This window comes from Lepidochelys olivacea, assembly GCF_965140295.1.
Source record: "Lepidochelys olivacea isolate rLepOli2 genome assembly, chromosome: 28".
NCBI classification, from domain to species: Eukaryota; Metazoa; Chordata; order Testudines; family Cheloniidae; genus Lepidochelys; species Lepidochelys olivacea.
Genome location: NC_140438.1, coordinates 1,388,791 through 1,410,962, shown reverse-complemented (window position 1 = coordinate 1,410,962; position 22,172 = coordinate 1,388,791). Strand labels below are relative to the sequence as shown.

At 65.9% G+C, this 22,172-nt stretch overlaps 1 protein-coding gene across 2 annotated transcripts; it reads right to left on the bottom strand.

Annotated features, from left to right (window-relative positions):
- Positions 1 to 7,781: 7,781 nt before the first annotated feature.
- On the bottom strand, positions 7,782 to 18,807 carry LOC311514009 (uncharacterized protein). 2 transcript variants are annotated; one of them, XM_084616264.1, is made up of 14 exons: positions 18,459 to 18,807; positions 18,093 to 18,233; positions 17,599 to 17,853; positions 16,999 to 17,077; positions 15,271 to 15,539; positions 13,902 to 13,986; positions 13,503 to 13,680; positions 12,597 to 12,844; positions 12,222 to 12,326; positions 11,759 to 11,878; positions 9,426 to 9,674; positions 9,141 to 9,321; positions 8,850 to 8,916; positions 7,782 to 8,273 (listed from the first exon to the last, which is right to left on the bottom strand). In XM_084616264.1, the coding sequence occupies exons 3-12, from the start codon at positions 17,749 to 17,751 to the stop codon at positions 9,188 to 9,190; spliced, it is 1,620 nt and encodes a 539-aa protein (XP_084472390.1). In that variant the 5' UTR covers positions 17,752 to 17,853; positions 18,093 to 18,233; positions 18,459 to 18,807; the 3' UTR covers positions 7,782 to 8,273; positions 8,850 to 8,916; positions 9,141 to 9,187. The 2 variants fall into 2 exon arrangements, with proteins under 2 accessions (XP_084472390.1, XP_084472391.1); XM_084616265.1 differs by lacking the exons at positions 7,782 to 8,273; positions 8,850 to 8,916 and having other exon boundaries at positions 9,183 to 9,321; positions 12,233 to 12,326.
- Between the last annotated feature and the right edge of the window lie 3,365 nt (positions 18,808 to 22,172).

The window sequence follows — 22,172 nt, the reverse complement described above, 5'->3', positions numbered from 1 at the left end:
GGGCGCCGGCGGAGCTGGGGGGGCTGGGGGTCGGGAGTGGGGGGCGCCGGCGGAGCTGGGGGGGGCTGGGGGTCGGGAGTGAGGGGCGCCGGCGGAATGGGGGGGCTGGGGGTCGGGAGTGAGGGGCGCCGGCGGAGCTGGGGGGGGCTGGGGGTCGGGAGTGAGGGGCGCCGGCGGAATGGGGGGGCTGGGGGTCGGGAGTGAGGGGCGCCGGCGGAGCTGGGGGGGCAGGGGGCTGCTGGTCGGGAGGGGGGGGCGCCGGCGGAGTTGGGGGGGGCGGCGGGCTGGGGGTCGGGAGTGAGGGGCACCGGCGGAGCTGGGGGGGCTGGGGGTCGGGAGTGAGGGGCGCCGGCGGAGCTGGGGGGCGGGGCTGTGGGGGCAGGGGGCTGGGGGTCGGGAGTGAGGGGCGCCGGCGGAGCTGGGGGGCAGGGGGTTGGGGGTCGGGAGTGAGGGGCGCCGGCGGAGCTGGGGGGCGGGGCTGTGGGGGCAGGGGGCTGGGGGTCGGGAGTGAGGGGCACCGGGGGGGCTGGGGGTCGGGAGTGAGGGGCGCCGGCCCCCATCCGTTGCCCTGTCCCAGAAGAGGGGCCCGCTAGCTTTGGCCCGCCCTGGTTTGGCACCGACCCCACCAGATACCCCAGTAGCCCCCCCGCCCCCTTTCCCGGAGCCGCAGCCCCGCCTTCCAGGGGAGAGTCCCCGCTGCTGAGCCCCCACCCCGCTCCCTGCCCCACAGTACCCCCTAGCGCCACCCTGGGGTGCCATCAGCTTCTCCCCCTTCGGGGGCCCCTGCCAGCGCCCCCCCCCCGACTCTGGACAACAGCCCCGGCTCCACCCCGTCCCATCCCCCCTCCTGTACATTGTCACTGCCTCAGTTTCCCCACCCCCAGGGGCAGCCTCAGGGCACTCTGAGCACGGATCCCCACCAGCTCCCCCCGGCTCCGGCTGCCCCTGTCCCCCCTACCCCGAACTCTCCCATCTCGGGGTGTCTCCGAGACCCCCCCCCTCCCCGCTCCCCGCTCGAGGTCTCTGTGGATTTGGGGCCTGGCCCCAGCTGCTGAGGGTCCTGCTAGGACTGGGCTAACTGCGGGGAGAGTTTGGCTACCACCGGCCAGCCAGGGTTCCCTCCCCGGCTCTGGGAGGGGAGTGGGGGCTGGGGGGTTAGAGTGGGGGGGGGGGGGCTGGGAGCCAGGACGCCTGGGTTCTCTCCCCGGCTCTGGGAGGGGAGTGGGGGCTGGGGGGTTAGAGGGGGGGGGGGCTGGGAGCCAGGACGCCTGGGTTCTCTCCCCGGCTCTGGGAGGGGAGTGGGGGCTGGGGGGTAGAGTGTGGGGGGGGGGCTGGGAGCCAGGACGCCTGGGTTCCCTCCACGGCTCTGGGAGGGGAGTGGGGGCTGGGGGGTTAGAGTGGGGGGGGGGCTGGGAGCCAGGACGCCTGGGTTCTCTCCCCGGCTCAGGGAGGGGAGTAGGGGCTGGGGCTTAGAGCAGGGGGGGTTGGCAGCCTGGGAGCCCCCCCTGCTCTAACCCCCCAGCCCCCCCTCCCCTCCCAGAGCCGGGGAGAGAACCCAGGCGTCCGAACCAGGGATCTCTGGGGCTGGGGTAACGGGGGTTGTGGGTTGCCCCCCATCCCGTAGCACAGCGCCCCCTAGCGCCGCCCTGGGGCCAGCCCCGCCTGCCTCCCTGAAATAGAGCAACAGCGCCGCCTGGTGGCCCTTCTGTGGTACTGCGCATAAATGGCTCAACAACCGAGTGGGGCCAGGAGCCAGGACTCCTGGGTTCTCTCCCCGGCTCTGGGAAGGGACTGGGGGCTCGTGGTTTAATGCGGGGTGGGGGGCTGGGAACCAGGACTCCTGGGTTCTCTCCCTGGCTCTGGGAGGGGAGTGGGGGCCGGTGGGTGAGAGCGGGGGGGCTGGGAGCCAGGACTCCTGGGTTCTCTCCCTGGCTCTGGGAAGGGACTGGGGGCTCGTGGTTTAATGCGGGGGGGGGGGCTGGGAACCAGGACTCCTGGGTTCTCTCCCCAGCTCTGGGAGGGGAGTGGGGGCCGGTGGGTGAGAGCAGGGGGGCTGGAAGCCAGGACTCCTGGGTTCTCTCCCTGGCTCTGGGAAGGGACTGGGGGCTCATGGTTTAATGCAGGGGGGGGGGGGCTCGGAACCAGGACGCCTGGGTTCTCTCTCTGGCGGTTTCTCTCCCAGAACTAAAAGCCCCTTTAATATAAATGAAGGAAAATCCACATTTTGGGGAGGGGTATTTATTAGTTTTAGGTGCGAATCAGAGATGCGGCAGGAACCTCTCGCTTGGTGGCTGAGGGGTCCCCTTGTCTCTACGTTCCCCAAGTCGGGGTGGGGGTGGGGGATAGACCAGGAATTCTTGGCCCCCCCCTCAAAAACCAGAGCTGGCGGGGGAGCTGTGTTACAAATCCAGGCATGTCGCCTTCAGGACCCAGCCCTGGTGTCGCTTCAATGGGCTGCGTTGGGCCGGGGGGGTGGAAACCTAGGAGAGAAGGCGAAGAGATGTGGGGGTGAGTTCGTGGGGTATGGGGGGGTGAAGTTACAGGGTGGGGGGGGCAGCATCCCTAACTGGCGGAGAAACAGCTGAGCAAAGCTACACTTCAGTGTCAGGATACCATTAACCTGTGGAACTACCAGCCACTTGATTCTGTGGGCTAGGAGAGGCTGAGATTGGACGGGTGAGGTGATGGGGCTGAGGGTGGCATTATAGGGGGATAAGGGCTTGCCGTGCCCCCCCCCATAGGAGGGTGACTAGCTGAGCGTAGCTAAAGTCAAGTCAAAGCTAGGGCGTCATTAACCTGTGGAACTAGCCGCCACCGGGGACAGACGGGCTGGCGAATCTGTGGAACTACCCGCCACCGGGCGCGGCCGGCCTGGCATTAACCTATGGAATTACCCACCACCGGGCGCAGCTGGGCTGGCGTTAACCTGTGAAACTACCTGCCATCGGGTGTGGCTGGGCTGCCGTTAACCTGTGGAATGCCATGCCTCTGGATTCCACAGGGATGACACCGTCTCGGAAGGGGTGAGTAGGAAAAGGTGAGGTTGGGGGCTATGGGGAGATGGAGGGGAGTTATAGGAGGGTCTTGGGGGCAGAGCTTCCAGGCGTACAGCCGTCATTACAGGCCACTCACTGGCCAGGCAGTGTCAACCTGTGGAACTCCCCGCCACTAGATGCCGCAGTCTCCTACCTCGGGCATTAGCACCCCAGCCCGCTGAGGGTCCCGATTCGCTCCAGCTTCATCCCGAAGCAGCCCTGGGGCGCCGGCGCCTTCTTGGTCCGGCCCCGAAACTTCCTCTGGCCGTTCATGAAGTCGGCAAAGAAGCGGGCCCAGGCGGGGTTGAGGGAGGGGGGCTCGGGGCTGTCGCGCAGGGGGCGGATCCCCACCTGGGGGAAGTGGGGACTGGGGGGCACAGGGACGTCGGCAGAGAGCGGGCGGGGGAGGGCTTCGCCCCCGAAGTCACCCAGAGTCTGGGGGTGAAGAAATAGGGGACCCCATTAAAGAAACATGGCACGGACACAGGGCCCCCCCCATTATATCCCAGCCCCCAGGTGCCCCGGCACAGAGACATGGCCCCAGCTCTGGGAGGGGAGTGGGGGCTAGTGGTTAGAGGAGTGGGGGCTGGGAGCCAGGACTCCTGGGTTCCCTCCCCGGCTCTGGGAGGAGAGTCGGGGGCTGGCGGGTTAGAGCAGGGGCGGCTGGGAGCCAGGACTCCTGGGTTCTCTCCCGGCTCTGGGAGGGGAGTGGGGGCTAATGGTTAGAGGAGTGGGGGCTGGGAGCCAGGACTCCTGGGTTCCCTCCCCGGCTCTGGGAGGAGAGTCGGGGGCTGGCGGGTTAGAGCAGGGGCGGCTGGGAGCCAGGACTCCTGGGTTCTCTCCCGGCTCTGGGAGGGGAGTGGGGGCTAATGGTTAGAGGAGTGGGGGCTGGGAGCCAGGACTCCTGGGTTCCCTCCCCGGCTCTGGGAGGAGAGTCCGGGGCTGGAGGGTTAGAGCAGGGCAGCTGGGAGCCAGGACTCCTGGGTTCTCTCCCCGGCTCTGGGAGGGGAGTGGGGGCTGGTGGTTAGAGAATGTGGGGCCAGAAGCCAGGACTCCTCCCTAGCCCGGTACCTACCTTCGGGTGCCAGAGGGGGGCCGGTGAGGTGAACCGAGGGAGGAGGAGGAGGAAGAGCAGGGTGGATGAAGGCTGCATGGTCCCCACGGTGTGTGAAGGGGGGCGTCGAACCCTGGGCCGTCCCTGCGAGTGGTGGTGCTGGGGGGTCCGGCCGGGTGTCTGGGTCCCACTGGCTTCTCCTTCTCCCCGGCCCCGAGTGTATAAGGGGCCCCGAGGTGGTGACGTGCCCCCCCGGCCACTCCCTCCTGGGATACATCACCCGGGGCAACAGATCCTGGCCCCCGCTGGGGCAGGAGGGGGCGGTGGGAATGGGGGACGCAGGCCGGGGGGGCTTTTGTGCAGGGTTGTCGGGGTGATGAGTTACTGGGGGGGGGAGAGTGGGACTCTGGAAACAGACAGATGCCCCTCACTTCCGACTCGCAGCCCCTGCCCCCCAGCCCTGCCCCCCACCAGCCCTGCCAGTGCCCCCCACTCCCAACCCGCAGCCCCCTGCCAGCCCAGCCCTGCTGGTGCCCCTCACTCCCGACCCGCAGCCCCTGCCCCCCCAACCCTGAGCTGCCCCCCATCCCCCTGTGTATTATTTCCCATCTTCTCCAAGCCAAGACGGTTTCGTGACCTTTTGCCCGGAGCCCTGGGCTCCTCGCCCCCCATCCCCCCCTTTAAATCCATCACACAGGGTAACCTGGTGTGGGGCCGGAAAACATCCGGGGGGCAGAACAGGGCCAGACCCGGCGTCACTCCGCCAGCAGGTTGCCCCAGAGACCAGCCGGTGGCCCGCAGGGAATGCGGCTTCCAGCCGCTCTGGGCTGGGACGGGTTGGGGGGCTGGCTGGCTCGGGGGTGGGGGGCAGGGAATGGAGTACGGGGCCTGTCCCCTGTTGTGGGGGTGCTGGCCTCTAACAGGATGTTAGAGATCAGGCTTGGAGTTCGAGACAGGAAGTGGTTCTGGGAGTTGTCCTAAAATCCTGCCCCCCCCCCCGCCACCTGGCTCTTAATTAATGGCCTAATCCTTGGATTAACGAGCCCAGGGGGCTAATTAAGACACGGGGGGATTAGGGCCGCTCAGGCCAGGTCCAGAGCCTGCAGCCCAGCTGGGGACGAGCTGGGCCATTGTGTGGGGGGCAGCTGTGGGGGGGTCCCGGGGCTGCTTCCTTCCAGCAGGAGGCCCCGCTGAGCCAAGCCCAGCAGGGAAGGGAGGCTGCCATGGGCTGGGAAGGGGGGGGAAGCACAGCTGAGCCCTGGAGAAATGGGCGGGGGCGAGGAGAGCCCCACATGGGGAGCTGCGAGCCAGGACTCCTGGGTTCTCTCCCCAGCCCTGGGAGGGGAGCGGGGGCTGGTGAGTTAGAGCAGTGGGGGCTGGGAGCCAGGACTCCTGGGTTCTCTCCCTGGCTCGGGCAGGGGAGTGGGGTGCAGAGGGAGGCAGGGGGAAGCCCGGACTCCAGGGTTCCTGCGCCCGGCGAGCCAACAGGACGTGAGGTGCTGACAGAGGCAGCTGGCGAAGGCGCTGGGAGGCCGCGACCCGTCCCCCCCACCCCCAAACAGGCTAAAATAAAAACACTCCTGCCCCCCACCCAACTCCATGACCGAGCTGGGGGGGGGCGATGCAGGGAGACAAAGGAGCGAAGATTCCTGCCCCCCACGCGGGGTTCCCCGGCCAACCCCCTATTCACCAGCCACCAGGCTGACGTCAGAAGGGAAAGGCTCCGGGGCTGGCACCCCCCCAGAGATGGCCATTCAGGGCTGGCTCCGGGCCTGACCCACTGCTCAGCCCTGATTTAGGGCCGATGCTTGCTGGAAAGAGCGTTGGAGAAAGATGGGAGACAAAGGGACCTCCCCCCTCCTGATTTAACCCACCAGCCCCCACATCCCTCCCAGCGCCAGGGAGAAAACCCAGGAGTCTTGGCTCCCAGCCCCCCTGCTGTAACCCACCAGCCCCCGCTCCCCTCCCGGAGCCGGGGAGAGAACCCAGGAGTCCTGGCTCGCAGTGGGGTGTCTGGAGTGGAGAGGGGGGCGGACACAAGAATCGATCCCAGCCAGTCGAAGTGTAAATTTATTCTCCTGCCTTGAATGTGGCCCAGCCCTCAGGACAGACGGCCGGGAGGGACACCAGGGAAAGAACCCAGGAGTCCGGTCTCAGGAGGTGCCCGTCGCACTGGCGGGGAGGGGGGCAGGAAACAAGTAGCTGGGGGGGGCAGGGGGCCGGGGGGGGGGCTGTGGCGTGCAGAGAAAACGACACAGGATCGTTTCTGGGGACAAGACAAGACCCCCACGTTCGTTATCATGACGTAATTTGATTTATGACCGATAACTAATACCTGTGTGTAGCCCCCCCCCACAGCCCCCCACCCCCCAAATATTCTGCAGCTGCTGTATAGTTACCAGCCCTGCCTGGAGCTTGGGGGGGCCGGAGCTTGTGGCAGGGACCCGGCCAGGAAAGTCGGGCACGAGGAAGGGTCCCTGGTGGGCGTGCACCGGTGCCCTGCCACGTTGGCAGCAGAATGTTTCTGTGACGGAGCGGGACTGTTCTTAGCATTTCCTCTGAATAGTGTGGGGCTGCCTCAGTTTCCCCTAGGCCGTTCTTAAGTCTCTAGGGGGTGTGATCCTTGCAGAGCCCTAGAGGGCAGGTGTGGGCAGGGGTCTGGACACAGAGAATGGCCGACACCCTGTTTCCTGGCACCTGATGGCCTGGCCCTTCCCCCCTGCAAGGTGAGAGCTGAAGGGTTGGAGAACAAAGGAATCCGGTGACCTCCTGGCCCGGGAAAGGAACAAAGCCCAGAGGAGGAGGGGCTGGGGGGAGTTTCAGTTGGGGGCTGGCTGGGACATGGAGTGAAGGGCAGACGGGGTTGTCTGGCTCACTGCCCCCAAAATGGACCCAGCTGAGGGGTCCTGTTCTCTGTACCTACAAGCTCTGTGTTAGACCATGTTCCTGTCGTCTAATAAACCTTCTGTTTTACTGGCTGGCTGAGAGTCCCGTCTGACTGCGGAGTTGGGGGGCAGGACCCTCTGGCTGCCCCAGGACCCTGCCTGAGCGGACTCGCTGGGGGAAGTGCACGGAGGGGCAGGGGGGCTGGAGGCTCCGAGGTCAGACCCAGGAAGGGGGAAGCCGGGGGAGCTGTGTGTCCTGCAGACAGGCTGCCCCCCGAGAGGAGACTCCCCCAGAGTCCTGCCTGGCTTCGCGGGGAGCAGCTCCAGAGCATCGCCCAGGGACCCTGTGACAGTTACCCCCCCCCCCAAAAATCTGCCATCGCACCCCCCCCCCCCCTTCCTGTCAGCGCTGGGTCTTTGCTGTGTCATGGGTTCGGCGGGACTGATCCCCCCTCCAGGGCGGACCTGGCTTCCAGCCGGGGACCCAGCCTTGAGGGGGCTTCAATTGCACTTTTGTGCTTTCCGGGGTGGACTTGATTTCATCCGGCCGGGCTGGGGCTGGCGGGTGATGCCGTCCTCCAGACGGGGCCTCGTTCACACCCCTCACCCACCCGACGCCGGTTACCGCAGGGCTTGCAAAGTGGGGTGAGCCTGTTAAAATGGGGTTTGAGCTGCCCCGCGGAGAAGGGCGGGGACCGGCACCCAGGGACCAGACATTGCAATGGTGAAACAGTGCCCGGGTCCGGGATTTAAGCAGCAAATTGCCAGTGAAAGTCAATTACCCAGTACCCGGGCGTACCCCGTTTTATGAATGAATGCGGTTTCATTCATAAACTTTACTTAGGAAGTTTTATGAATAAAGCGAACAATGAAAAACAATTTCGTGGATCGGCAACCGGGGACCAGACGTTGCAATGGTGAAACAGTGCCCAGGTCCGCGATTTAAGCAGCAATCGGCTTGCCAGCGAAACTCATTTAGCCAGATCTCGGGGTACCCGGTTTTATGAATGAATGCAGTTTCATTCATAAACTTTCCTTGGGAAGTTTTATGAATAAAGTGAACAATGAAAAACAATTTTGTGGATCGGCTCTGCAAGAACCCAGGCGTCTGGCCTCAGGAGGGGCCCCTCGCCCCTGGGGGGAAATGGGTGGCCATGGGGGCTGCAGATCTCGGGTGCCACCAGCCCCGCGCCGGCCCCTCATCACGGGGGTATCGGGCTGAGCCGTCGCGGGACAGGGGCAGGCCTCAGAACCGGGTGATTTGATCCTTAGTGCCGCAGTTCGCGGGGTCCCCCTGGCCTAGAGGAGCGAGAGAGAAACAGAGTCACTGACAGATCCCTCGCCCGGCGCTGAGGTGCGCCCACCTCTGGGGCAGGGCGGCTGGTGACCCGGGGACCCCTTGCCCGGCGCTGAGATGCACCCACCTCTGGGGCAGGGCGGCTGGTGACCCAGGGTCCCCACCCCATGGATATAGCCAGGACTTTCCCACACAGATCATCAGCCAGAGCCCCAAACTTTTTGGTCTGGGAATTTCCTTAGTTTTTGTTCTGGAAATTGAACCCAGGCATCCGGGCTCCCAGGCCCCACTCACCTCCCAGAGATGGAGAGAGAACCCAGGAGTCCTGGCTCCCAGCCCCCCTGCTCTGACCCACCAGCCCCTGCTCCCCTCCCAGAGCCCGGGAGAGAACCCAGGAGTCCGGGCTCCCAGCGCCCCCTGTTCTAACCCACCAGCCCCCACTCCCCTCCCAGAGCCGGGGGGAGAACCCAGGTGTCCTGGCTCCCAGCCCCGCCCCCCAGCTCTAACCCACCAGCCCCCCCTCCCAGAGCCGGGGAGAGAACCCAGGAGTCATGGCCCCCCGTCTCTGCCCCACTCACCCGGGGCTGCTGGCCGAGGTGCCGTTGGGCGTGAGATTGTCGTCAGCGCTCTGCCCGTTGTAGTTCCCTGGAAGGGGAGGTAGGACGGAGGCATGAGGCCGGGATGGGACCCAGGCGTCCGGGTGCCAGAGGGGGGCACCAGGGGACCCAGGCATCCGGGGACCGGGGGAGCCAGGCATTTGAGCGTGATGGGGGAGAACCCGGGGACTCAGGCGTCCGAGCGGGACGGGGTGCACCAGGGGACCCAGGCATCCGGGCACCAGGGGACCCAGGCATCCGGGCCGCACTCACCGCAGAGCCCGTAGAGCCGCCCGGCATAGGATGAAGGCACCTGCACCTCAACCCGCCGGGTCCCGTCGTGCCGAACCCGCAGCCCGACGTCCGTCTGCAGCAAGGCGTAGGCACCGTTCACCCGCACCCCGAGCCGGCCCCCGGCCAGGGCCACCAGCAGGGTCACCCGCTGCCCGTCCACCTAGGGAGAGAGAGAGGGGCCGGGGCGGGAGTGAGGGGCACCGGCAGAGCTGGGGGGAGCCCACGGGGATGTGGGGCGGGACGGGGGGGGGGGGAGAATCTCACCGTCACTCAGCGCCCCTTGAGCAGCGCCACCCGGTGGCCGAACACCTCCACAGCCGCAGCGCGGACATAGGAGACCCGGGTGCTGGCCCCCCCAGTGCTCGTTGGTGGCCTCGACGGAGAAGCCGGGGAGCCCGGTGCTGGCGTTGCACGTCTGGGTCAGGGTGTAGCTGCAGGTGCCCATGAAGTGGAAGAGCCGCCCATCGAAGGTGGTGTCGTGAGAGTCCCCCGCTGCCACGCAGACCCCCCAGCCTGCGGGGACCAGCCGTTACTTGCAGCGGCCACAGCCCCCCCGCCCCAGAGGTGGCTGCATCTTAGCACCAGGCGAGGAGTCCCCATATAACCAGCTGCCCCGCCCCAGAGGTGGCCGCATCTCGGCACCGGGCGAGGGGTCCCCATATAACCAGCTGCCCCGCCCCAGAGGTGGCCGCATCTCGGCACCGGGCGAGGGGTCCCCGTGTCACCAGTTGTGACGTTATGAGTGCAATAAACCATCTCATTGAAAGGTGACAGGACCAGAAAGAGTTAATGGACTCACAGATTAGGCTAATTAGGAAGGGATGTAAACAAACGGAGGGGGGCGGGGAATGCAGCCGGCATGTCAGAGAGAGAAGGGGCGTTGTGTGTACTCCGGGCTTGTGAGGGGAGCGAACGAGTCTATTCCTAACGAGTGGTGTCTAGTCCCATGGCTCGGATTCAGAGACCACAAAAGGAAGATGAACATTTTGGGACTGTGGTCTCTCGGTCTCTCTGGAGGTCGTGGTCACCTGGATCTGAACTGTTAATGGATCAATGACCCTGTGCTAATTGCCAGGACGGAGCGGATTGTTTTCTCAGGCCAAGAGGCCGCTGGGCCCATCTAAAAACCCCCGGGGTGTGACCCGTCTTCCTCTCCGATGGGCTTTGGGTCTCCAGAAGGGGAAACCCAGAGCCGTAAGGATGGAGATCCCTGGGCGCTGCCGGGAGTCACCCCGAATATGGACCGGGACGTCGCACGCGAGGTGAATCTGTCGTCACCGGGACATGCGTCACGCGGAAAGGTCTCTTGCAGGGTGTGCTGAGCATGGTCATCCTAGTTATCTACATGTCTCGCTCTTGGAGCCGAATCTGGGGTCGTAAACTATGACTCCGAGGGCCACCCGTAATTATGGGCCATTAATGGTGGCTTAGGAGCTTGATGGCTCCCGTTAACCGGGACAATGGGTTGCAAATGGCTCTGTTCACTCACAAGGCCTCCTGTGAGCCAGGCCGGGAAGATCGGAGGCAGGGGGTGGGGGGGTCCTCCCAGGACACATGACCATGTCACGTGACACTGGACTCCATCTTTAACCTGGGGCCTTTCCGTTTAGAAGGAGGACCCAGGGAGGCAAAGGGGGTGGAGCAGAACAAAGGGGGGCTGCAGTCAGGAGAAACCCCCAAGTTACTAGCTGAGCTGGAACAAGGGCTGCCCTGGGGAACGGATGGGCCCAGACTAGGGAGGAGTCTAGCCTGCAAAAGAAGCTCATCTCGGAGGGTGAGACTTGCCTGTATTCAGTGTCTCAATGTATCAGGCTTAGACCTGCGGGTTTTTGTTTTATTTCCCTGGGTCACTTGCTTTGCTCTCTCTCTTGTTTATTAATAAACCCAAAGTGATGAATACCTGGGGGGGGGCAAACCGCAGGGCATGTCTCTCTGTCAGTGTTATGGAGGGTGGACAATTTATGCGTTGACCCCCGTCTAAGCTTGATACCGAGTAGGGGGACAGTGAGGGGTGTGGGAGGTTTGGGGGGGCTATGGGGTGTGTGGTGGTTTGGGGGAGCCATAGGGGACATGGGGGGTTGGGGGGCCATAGGGGACATGTGGGTAGTTTGGGGTGGGAGTAGGGGGCATGTGGGTAGTTTGGAGGGGCCATAGGGGACATGGGGGGTTGGGGGGCTGTAGGGGGCATGTGGGTGGTTTGGGGGGGCCATAAGGGACATGGAGGTTGGGGCTGTAGGAGGCATGTGGGTGGTTTGGGGGGCCATGGGGGGCATGTGGGTGGTTTGGGGGGCCATAGGGGGCAGTGGGGGACATGTGGGTTGGAGGGTTGTACGGGGCATGTGGGTGGTTTGGGGGGGCCATAAGGGACATGGGGGTTGGGGCTGTAGGGGGCATGTGGCTGGTTTGGGGGGCCATAGGGGGCAGTGAGGAACATGTGGGTTGGAGGGCTGTAGGGGGCATGTGGGTGGTTTGGGGGGAGTAGGGGACATGGGGGTTTGGGGGGCTGTAGGGGGCATGTGGGTAGTTTGGGGGGCTGTGGGGGGCACAGGAGGTTTGGGGGGGCTGTAGATGGGCACAAGGGGGTGTCTGTCACTCACTTGCCGACACCCCAGCTGTCCCCGAAGTCCCCGGCAGAGCCGGCCGCATGGGGAGTCCAGAAGTCATTGCCGGGGTCCCCGTTGTAGTCACCACAGAGCCCACACAGGGCACCCCAATACCTGGGGGGGGTGAGGGGGACGTCAGAGGGGGACAGAGACATAACCCCCCGCCCCCATTACCTCCCCACTCCTCCACCCCAGAGCCATGGCCCCCCACAATTCCCCCATAACCCCCCAATCTCTGCTGACCCCCAGCCCCTCCCACCCCCCAACAGCCTCCCTGCTGTTAGCCTAAAAGTGGGGGGTGTTTCTTCTGACCCCACTAACCCCTTCCAGGATCCCCGTCAACCCCTGGGACCCCCAACTTCTGTGGACCCCTCCTGACCCCCATGAGCCCCAATTCACCCCCTACCAAGCCCCTGGCCCCCCGCACGCCATGACGCCCCCCCACCCCGATACTCACTGCCGGCTGACCTGGACCTCGGCGAAGTGGTTCCCGTCGTACCAGACGACCAGCCCGAAATCCGTCCGGACCTCGGCGAACGTCCCAGACAGACGGACGGAAGCGCTGGGGGCGGGGAGGGCAGGGAGGGTCACCTGGGAGCCATTCACCTGCAAACACCAGCCCCCCCAAACCCCCCAGCCTGGGGTTAGGCAGCGATCCCCCGCCTGGCACTGCGATGCAGCCACCTCTGGGGTGAGGCAGCTCCCTGTGGCACAGCGCCCCCTAGCGCCGCCCTGGGGCCAGCCCCGCCTGCCGGGGGAGAGCGCCCCCTGCCGAGCCCCCCGCCCCGCTCCCTGCCCCACAGTGGCCCCTAGCGCCGCCCTGGGGCCGTACCTGCACCACGTGGTTCTTGAGCAGGGCGACGGTGGCCCCCGGCAGCTCCACAAACACGGCCCGGACGTAGGACACGGCGCCCTGCCCGTGCCGGGGCTCGTTGGCGGCGTGGACGGCGAAGGGGGCCAGGGCCAGGCTGGCGTTGCAGGGCTGCGCCAGGACGTTGGGGCAGGTGCCCTGGAAATCGAACTTCCTCTTGTCGAAGGTGGTGTAGTGGGGGTCGCCCGCGGCCACGCAGCTCGCGGAGTCTGGGGGCAGCCAGAGATAAGCACCAGCCCCCGCCCCGCTCCCAGAGCCGGGGAGAGAACCCAGGAGTCCTGGCTCCCAGCCCCCCCCTGCTCTAACCCACCAGCCCCCACTCCCTTCCCAAAGCCGGGGAGTGAACCCAGGAGTCCTGGCTCCCAGCCCCCCCGCTCTAACCCACCAGCCCCCACTCCCCTCCCAGAGCCGGGGAGAGAACCCAGGAGTCCTGGCTCCCAGCCCCCCCTGCTCTAACCCACCAGCCCCCACTCCCTTCCCAGAGCCGGGGAGAGAACCCAGGAGTCCTGGCTCCCAGCCCCCCCTGCTTTAACCCACCAGCGCCCACTCCCCTCCCAGAGCCGCGGCGCACTGGCAGCCTGGCCGGCAGGGCAGGTCGCAGCTGGGCTGGGGGTCGTCGCAGTGTGGGGGGCAGGCCGGGCCACAGGCCTCGTAGTGGGCCTTCGGGGGGCACGGGACGGAGGAGCCTGCAGGGGTGGGGAGCGTCCAGTCACACCACAACCCAGCGGGCCCCACCCCGGGGGGCTCTAGGGGCAGGGAGTTAGGGGGTCTGCCCCACTGACCCCCCCCCCCCGCCCAGGGGAATCTGGGCACAGGGGGAGGGGAAGGGCCGGACCACCCACCCTCTGCCTCCGTGGGGCGACGCACCTGGCAGAGTCGATGGGGTCACAGAGGGGGCTGGAGACCCAGAGGTGGGGGCGGAACCCGTTGCTATGGAGCTGGTTGCCGTTGGTGCCGGTTGCTACGGTAGCGGTTGCCGTGGTGCCGTTTGGCCTGGCAGTCCCTGCTGGGGAGGAGCCCAGCGTGGGCGGGGTAACCGGGGCTCCTAGGGTGGGGGACACGACAGAGACACACGCGAGCGGGAGGGACCCGTGTGCTGGGTTCCCCCCTGACACGGAGGGGGGGACACGTCTTGCACATGCCTGGCACACGCCCCCCCACACGGACACACACGACAATCCTGCATCTCTCTCCTGTCAGCCCATCCACCCTGCCCCAAGGATACAGCCCCCCCCCGCCAGACTGAGCCCCCCTGGCCCCCCTCACCTGGGCAGGGCCCCCTCCTCACCGACACATTGTCCAGGGCCACGTCAAGGTAGGGCAGGTTGCCCCGCACCACTTCAAAGACGATCTAATTCAACACAGCGGAGTCAGGGGCCAGCCAGCTGCTCCCTCTCCCCAGGGGCCCATCAACCCCGGCGTCCCGCCTGCCCCGAGATCAGCCCCCCTGGGCCCATCAACCCCGGCATCCCGCCTGCCCCGAGATCAGCCCCCCTGGGCCCATCAACCCCGGCATCCCGCCTGCCCCGAGATCAGCCCCCCTGGGCCCATCAACCCCAGCAACCCGCCTGCCCCGAGATCAAGCCCCCTGGGCCCATCAACCCCAGCGTCCCGCCTGTCCCGAGATCAGGCCCCCTGGGCCCATCAACCCCAGCGTCCCGCCTGTCCCGAGATCAGGCCCCCTGGGCCCATCAACCCCAGCGTCCCGCCTGCCCCGAGATCAGCCCCCCTGGGCCCAGCAACCCCGGCGTCCCGCCTGCGCCGAGATCAGCCTCCCTGGGCCCAGCAACCCCGGCGTCCCGCCTGCGCCGAGATCAGCCCCCCCTGGGCCCATCAACCCCGGCGTCCCGCCTGCCCCGAGATCAGCCCCCCTGGGCCCATCAACCCCGGCGTCCCCCCTGCGCCGAGATCAGCCCCCCCTGGGCCCATCAACCCCGGCGTCCCGCCTGCCCCGAGATCAGCCCCCCTGGGCCCATCAACCCCGGCGTCCCCCCTGCGCCGAGATCAGCCCCCCATGGCCCATCAACCCCGGCGTCCCCCCTGCGCCGAGATCAGCCCCCCTGGGCCCATCAACCCCGGCGTCCCCCCTGCGCCGAGATCAGCCCCCCTGGGCCCATCAACCCCGGCGTCCCCCCTGCGCCGAGATCAGCCCCCCTGGGCCCATCAACCCCGGCGTCCCCCCTGCGCCGAGATCAGCCCCCCTGGGCCCATCAACCCCGGCGTCCCCCCTGCGCCGAGATCAGCCCCCCTGGGCCCATCAACCCCGGCGTCCCCCCTGCGCCGAGATCAGCCCCCCTGGGCCCATCAACCCCGGCGTCCCCCCTGCGCCGAGATCAACCTCCCTGGGCCCATCAACCCCGGCGTCCCCCCTGCGCCGAGATCAGCCCCCCTGGGCCCATCAACCCCGGCGTCCCCCCTGCGCCGAGATCAGCCTCCCTGGGCCCAGCAACCCCAGCATCCGCCCTGCGCCGAGTTCAGGCTCCCGGCCCTGTCCCACCCTGCAGCAGGGAGTTCCAGGGATACCACGGCGGAAGCAGCAATGCCCCAGAGGGCTAACGAATCAGGGGACACCCTAGAATGGGGGAGGGGGGCCCCCACCCCAGCCCAACCCCCCTGCCCCCGCAATCCCGCTCACCCGAGTGGGCTGCAGGCGGCCGGCGGGCACGCTGGCGGAGCCCGGCAGCCAGGCTGGGCTCTGAAGGCCGGTGCGGGTCCAGAGGGGGAGGGCGGGGCCGGAGGGCCCCCGGGCCAGCACCCGGAGCTGGGTTCCGGTCTGCACGATGCCGGCCATGTAGCAGTAAAACACCACGCAGACGGCATCCGCGGTGCAGAAATCCCGGGACTCCAGGCTCACGGACTGGCCCAGCTGCAGGCTCCCGGCCTCGGCGTAGATGTAATAGCCCTCTGTGGGGGGGGGGGGCGGGTAGGAGGAGATGTGGGGGGGTTAACAGGAGACACGAAGAATCCCTCCCTCCATCCATCCCCACACGCGCCCGCCCGTCCATCCTTCCTTCCATCCTTCCCTCCATCCATCCCCACACGCGCCCGCCCGTCCATCCTTCCTTCCATCCCTCCCTCCATCCATCCCCCAGCATGCCTGGCTCTCCACCCGTCTATCCCTTCATCCCCGCACGCGCCCACCCGTCCATCCTTCCTTCCATCCCTCCCTCCATCCATCGCCACACGCGCCCGCCCGTCCATCCTTCCTTCCATCCCTCCCTCCATCCATCCCCACACGCGCCCGTCCGTCCATCCTTCCTTCCATCCCTCCCTCCATCCATCCCCACACGCGCCCGCCCGTCCATCCTTCCTTCCATCCCTCCCTCCATCCATCCCCACACGCGCCCGCCCGCCCGTCCATCCTTCCTTCCATCCCTGCATCCATCCTCACACGCGCCCGCCCGTCCATCCTTCCTTCCATCCCTCCCTCCATCCATCCCCACACGCGCCCGGCTCTCCACCCGTCTATCCCTTCATCCCCACACGCGCCCGCCCGTCCATCCTTCCTTCCATCCCTCCCTCCATCCATCCCCACACGCGCCCGCCCGTCCATCCTTCCTTCCATCCATCCCTCCATCCATCCCCCAGCATGCCTGGCTCTCCACCCGTCTATCCCTTCATCCCCACACGCGCCCGCCCGTCCATCCTTCCTTCCATCCCTCCCTCCATCCATCGCCACACGCGCCCGCCCGTCCATCCTTCCTTCTATCCCTGCATCCATCCTCACACGCGCCCGGCTCTCCACCCGTCTATCCCTTCATCCCCACACGCGCCCGCCCGTCCATCCTTCCTTCCATCCCTCCATCCATGCATCCCTCCCTCTCTCCCCGGACATGCCCACCTATCTATCCCAATCCACCCCCTCTATCTATCTATCTATCCCCATTTACCCCCCCAGCTCCCTGTCTGACCCCCTAAACGCCCTGTAACCCCCGCCCGTCGCTGATTCCCCCGTCTCAGCCCCTCTGCTGAGGCCCAACAGACTCGTGACACGGAACGTGCTGGCCCCGGCCGGGCACCCCACAGGGGGGCGTGTGAGGTGGCCCCGCCCTGGCCCGCCGGGCGACAAGCGGGTGAGGCTGGGCCCGAACGGGTGTGAGCCCGGCCCGGCGGTTGGGGGCAGCTGAGAAATCGCTTTTCTCCGGGCCCAGGAAAGCCACGACCCGGACGGGAGCCGGGGGTGGGGGGCAGATGCTGCCCCCCTCCCCAGGGACCCCGGAGATTAACGGGACTGAATGGGGATGTAAAAAACCAAGGAAATTCCCAGACAAAGAACTTGGGGAAGCTAAACCCCGCAGCAGGGGAAGGGGGGGATTTGAGGTGGAGGAGGCGGGGGGGCGTCCGTCCGTCTGTCTGTACGTACGGGAGCAGGGCCCCAGGCGGATGGAGACGGAGTCCAGGGCCAGGTCGAAGTCTGGGGTGCGGGCGGCTCGGAAAACAACCTGCCGGGAGGAGGAATAGACAGAGAGGGGGCTTCGGGGGGACCCCTGGGAGCCTCTCCCCCCGCCAGCCCCCCCGACCCGCCTGCCGCGACCAACCTTCCCCTTCTGCTTCCCCATGCCTCCCCACATCTTCCTACCTCCTGTCCCCAGACCCCCCCTGCCCCCCACCCTCACACCCCTCCCCCACCCAGCCCTCCTTCCCCCACCCTCATCTTCCCCTCCCCCCACCCAGCCTCCACCCCTACCCCTTCCCCACCCTCACCTTCCCCTCCCCCACCCAGCCTCCACCCCCACCCCCACCTTCCCCTCCCATCACCCAGCCTCCACCCCTCACCTTCCCCTCCCCCACCCAACCCCCTTGCCCCACCCTCACCTTCCTCACCCCATCCAGCCTCCACCCCTCTCCACCCCCTTCCCCTCCCCACCCAGCCCACCTTCCCCCCTGCAGCCCCCCACCACGCAGCCCCCCAGGCCACATGCATCAGGGTTAGGTGCTGGGTGGAATATGCCCCCCCGCTCACCTTAAAGGGCTGCTCGGGGGGGGCGCTCAGGGTGACGGCCCCCCTCAGCCAGGCCGAGCTCTGCAGTCCCGTCCGGTTCCACTGGGGGGCGCCGTAGCCGGCGGGGCCCCGGGGCAGCACCGCGAGCCAGGACCCCGCAACGTCCCCGTACATAGTAGAGGAACTCCAGGCAGACGACCGAGGCCCCCGCCAGCTCCAGACTGCGCAGCTCCACCGCCCCCGGGGCCCGGGCCACCGGGGTGACGTAAAACCCCGCTGGGGTGGGGCGAGAAACTCCTCTTAGCCAGGGACACCTCGCCCGGCGCCGAGATGCGGCCCCCTCTGGGGCGGGGCGGCTGGTTACACAGGGACCCCCCGCCCGGCGCTGAGATGCGGCCACCTCTGGGGCGGGGCGGCTGGTGACACAGGGACCCCTCGCCCGGCGCTGAGATGCGGCCACCTCTGGGGCGGGGCGGCCGGTTAGGCAGGTCTCCCACCAGCCCCACCTTTCTTACCTCTCTCGGGGGTCCCTCCCGGGGGCCCGGGGCTCTCCCCTGGAGCCAGGCCCTGGGTTCTCATCCAGTCTCCAGCATCGGGCCGGGTCCAGCGGCAGAAGGGGTGTCCGTTGTCGTCAAAGTCGCACTGTACCAGCTCGCCTGGCCGGGGGGTGAGGAGAGGGATGTGAGACCCACACGGACCTCTGGCCTCCCTCTGCCACCCACCAGGGCCCTGGGGAACAGACTCCCCCCACCATCTACTTATGGACAGAGAGGGAGGCTAAAAGCCAGAGGTTATGGGTTCAGGCAGGTGACAATTTAGCCCTCCGAGTGAGAGGGGCTTAGGGGGTGATGGGGGGGGCGGCCCGTGGGTCTGACACTCACCGACTCCAGCTGGAGGGTCGCGGGACGAATCCACCCTGCACAAAACACATGGGAATGGGGTACAGAACTGGGCCCTCCTAACCCCCTGAGCCGGGGGGTGTCACGGAGTGTGGGGGAGTCCAGGCCCTGCACCCCTCTTCCTGGGATCCACTGAGACTCTCAGCCAGCCAGTAAAACAGAAGGTTTATTGGACAACAGGAACACAGTCCACAACAGAGCTTGTGGGAACAACCAGGACCCCTCAATCACGTCCTTCTGGGGGAGCAGGGAGCTTAGACCCCAGCCCTGGGGTTCCCTGCGTTCTTCCACCCAGCCCCAAACTGAAAACTAAACCCCCCCAGCAGGTTCCCTGCTGCAGCCCCTGTTCACATTCCTGGGCAGAGGTGTTACCTCCCCCTCCCCCTCCTGGCTCAGGTGACAGGCTCTCAGGTCTCCCATCCCCAGGGCACATTCCCAGGTCAACACTCCCCCCTCCCTGCTGCGTCACATCGTCACATCTCTCCCCCCTTCGAGACTGAACTGAGCGGGGTCACGCTGACCAGTGACCTGGGGAAGTTCGGGGCCCCCTCTCCGGGACAGCGCGTCCGCTATCAGGTTGGCACTTCCCTTCACGTGGACCACGTCCATGTCGTAATCCTGCAGGAGCAGGCTCCATCTCAGGAGTTTGGCGTTGGCTCCTTTCATCTGGTGCAGCCAGGTCAGGGGAGAGTGGTCGGTGTAGACGGTGAAGTGTCGCCCGAAGAGATGGGGCTCTAGTTTCTTGAGGGCCCACACCATGGCCAGGCACTCCTTCTCGATGGCCGCGTAGTGTTGCTCCCGGGGTAGCAACTTCTTGCTCAGGTACACGACGGGGTGTCTCTCCCCTTTTTCATCCTCCTGCATTAAGACCGCCCCCAGTCCCGTGTCTGAGGCGTTGGTGAACACCACAAAGGGCTTGTCAAAGTCTGGGTTTGCCAGAACTGGGCCACTGACCAGAGCCTCCTTCAGCGCCCGGAAAGCCTCCTGGCACTGCTCGGTCCAGACCACCTTGTCTGGCTTCCCCTTCTTGCATAGCTCCGTGAGGGGGGTGGCGATGGCGCTAAAGTGGGGCACAAATCTTCGGTAGTATCCTGCCATCCCAATAAAGGCTTGGACCTGCTTTTTGGTGTGGGGAGCGGGCCAGTCTCTGATCACCTCCACCTTGGCTGGTTCCGGCTTTAGGCGGCCGCTCCCCACCCGATGGCCCAGGTAAGATACTTCCGCCATCCCCACCTTGCACTTCTCCGCTTTTACAGTCAGCCCAGCCCCCTGGAGTCGGTCCAGCACTTGTCTAACCTGGGACACGTGGTCCTCCCAGGTCTGGCTAAAGACACAGATGTCATCAATATACGCCACAGCAAAACTCTCCATCCCCCTCAGGAGCTGGTCCACCAGGCGCTGGAAGGTGGCCGGCGCTCCCTTGAGGCCGAAAGGCAGGGTCAGGAACTCATAGAGCCCCAGAGGGGTGATAAAGGCCGATTTCAGTCGGGCATCTGCATCCAGCGGCACTTGCCAGTAGCCCTTTGTAAGGTCCATGGTGGTAAGGTACCGAGCTCCTCCCAGCTTGTCTAGGAGCTCGTCCGGCCTGGGCATGGGGTAGGCATCAGATACAGTGATGGCATTGAGCTTCCGATAGTCCACACAGAACCGGACCGACCCGTCCTTTTTGGGGACCAGCACCACTGGCGAGGCCCAAGGGCTGGCAGATGGCTGGATCACCCCCAAAGCCAGCATGTCCCGGACCTCTCTTTCCAGGTCCTGAGCAGTTTTCCCTGTGACTCGGAAGGGGGAGCATCTTATCGGCGGGTGTGACCCTGTCTGCACCCGGTGGACAGTCAGATTAGTGCGTCCAGGCTGGTTGGAAAACAGCTGGCGGTACGGATGCAGCACCCCCCTGACCTCAGCTTGCTGGGCAGCGGTTAGCTGATCCGAGAGGGGAATTGTTTCCAGGGGGAAACCAGCTCTGGTTCCAGGGAATAGATCTACTAAAGGGTCATCTCCCTGCTCTTCCCACTGTCCACACACGGCCAACACCACATTCCCCCTGGCATAATATGGCTTCATCATATTCACATGGTACACGCGGCGGTGGTGCGCCCGGTTCGACAGCTCCACCACATAGTTTACCTCATTGAGCTGCTTGACGACCTTGAAAGGGCCCTCCCAGGCGGCCTGTAGTTTGTTCTTTCTCACTGGGATGAGAACCATCACCTGATCCCCGGTGGCGTAGGCACGGGCCCGTGCCGTGCGGTCATACCAGACCTTCTGCTTCCTCTGGGCTCTGGCCAGATTCTCCCTGGCCAGGCCCATGAGTTCAGCCAGTCTCTCTCGGAAGATCAGGACATACTCCACCACTGACTCTCCATCGGGAGTGGCCTTCCCCTCCCACTCGTCTCTCATCAGGTCCAGGGGGCCCCTCACCCTCCTGCCATATAACAGTTCGAAAGGCGAAAATCCGGTCGACTCCTGGGGCACCTCCCTGTACGCGAACAGCAGGTGCGGTAAGTACTTGTCCCAATCCTGCGGGTGCTGGTTCATAAAGGTTTTCAGCATCATCTTTAGCGTCCCGTTAAACCTCTCCACCAGCCCATTGGACTGGGGGTGATAAGCTGAGGCCCAGTCGTGCCGGACCCCACATTTCTCCCACAAGCACCGGAGCAGGGCCGACATGAAGTTGGAGCCTTGGTCTGTCAAGACTTCCTTGGGGAACCCCACTCGGCTGAAAATGGTCAGGAGCGCATTGGCCACGGTGTCTGCCTCAATGGAAGCTGAGGGCACTGCCTCGGGGTAGCGGGTGGCAAAATCTACCACCACCAGAATGTATTTCTTCCCCGACCGGGTCGTCCTGCTGAGAGGCCCCACGATGTCCATGGCCACCTTCTGGAAAGGCTCCTCTATGATGGGCAAAGGTCTCAAAGCCGCTTTCCCCTTGTCCCAGGCCTTCCCCACCCTCTGACAGGGGTCGCAGGATCGGCAATACTGCCGGACAGTGGTAAAGACCCCGGGCCAGTAAAAGTTCTGTAGCAACCTCTGCCGGGTGCGCCGGATTCCCTGGTGCCCTGCGAGGGGGATGTCATGGGCCAGGTACAGGAGCCTGTGGCGATACTTCTGGGGGACCCCCAGCTGCCTCCTGATCCCACAGGACTCTACTTCCCTTGTGGGAGCCCATTCTCGGTACAGGAACCCCTTCTCCCACAGGAACCTCTCCTGGCAGCCTCTCCTCATGGTCCGTCCCACACTGAGGTCGGCCAGGTCCCTGAGCTTCCGCAAGGAGGGATCTTTCCTCAACTCGGCCTGGAACTCAGCGGCTGGGGAAGGGATGGGGACCGGTTCCCTCTCACTGGCCGGGTCTGAGGCCACAGCCTCTCTGAGCCGTGCCCCTCGGTGCTCCCTCCCCACCAGGGTAGGGTCCTGCGCCTCCGGTGTGATACCCTCCCCGAGGTCAGGGCGCAGTGCCCCTCACCGGCTCTGGCTACGCGTCACAACCAGGGCGGCCTGGGGCTTGCTTGGCCAGTCCTCTAGGTCTCCCCCCATCAAAACTTCAGTGGGCAAATGGTGGTGTACCCCCACATCCTTGGGGCCCTCCTTGGCCCCCCATTTCAGGTGTACCCTTGCCACGGGCACCTTAAATGGGGTCCCGCCCACCCCTGTCAGGGTCAGATAGGTGTTGGGCACCACCCGATCTGGGGCCACCAC

Bases quoted from the DNA above. Each gene is read 5' to 3' on its own strand.
- LOC311514009 (XM_084616264.1), bottom strand. From the start codon at position 17,751: ATGTACGGGGACGTTGCGGGGTCCTGGCTCGCGGTGCTGCCCCGGGGC. The intron at 13,987-15,270 runs GTGAGCGGGATT...GTGTTGAATTAG, and splicing joins GCCGCCTGCAGCCCACTCGG to ATCGTCTTTGAAGTGGTGCG. The intron at 9,675-11,758 runs GTGAGTGACAGA...TGGTCCCCGCAG, and splicing joins GACAGCTGGGGTGTCGGCAA to GCTGGGGGGTCTGCGTGGCA.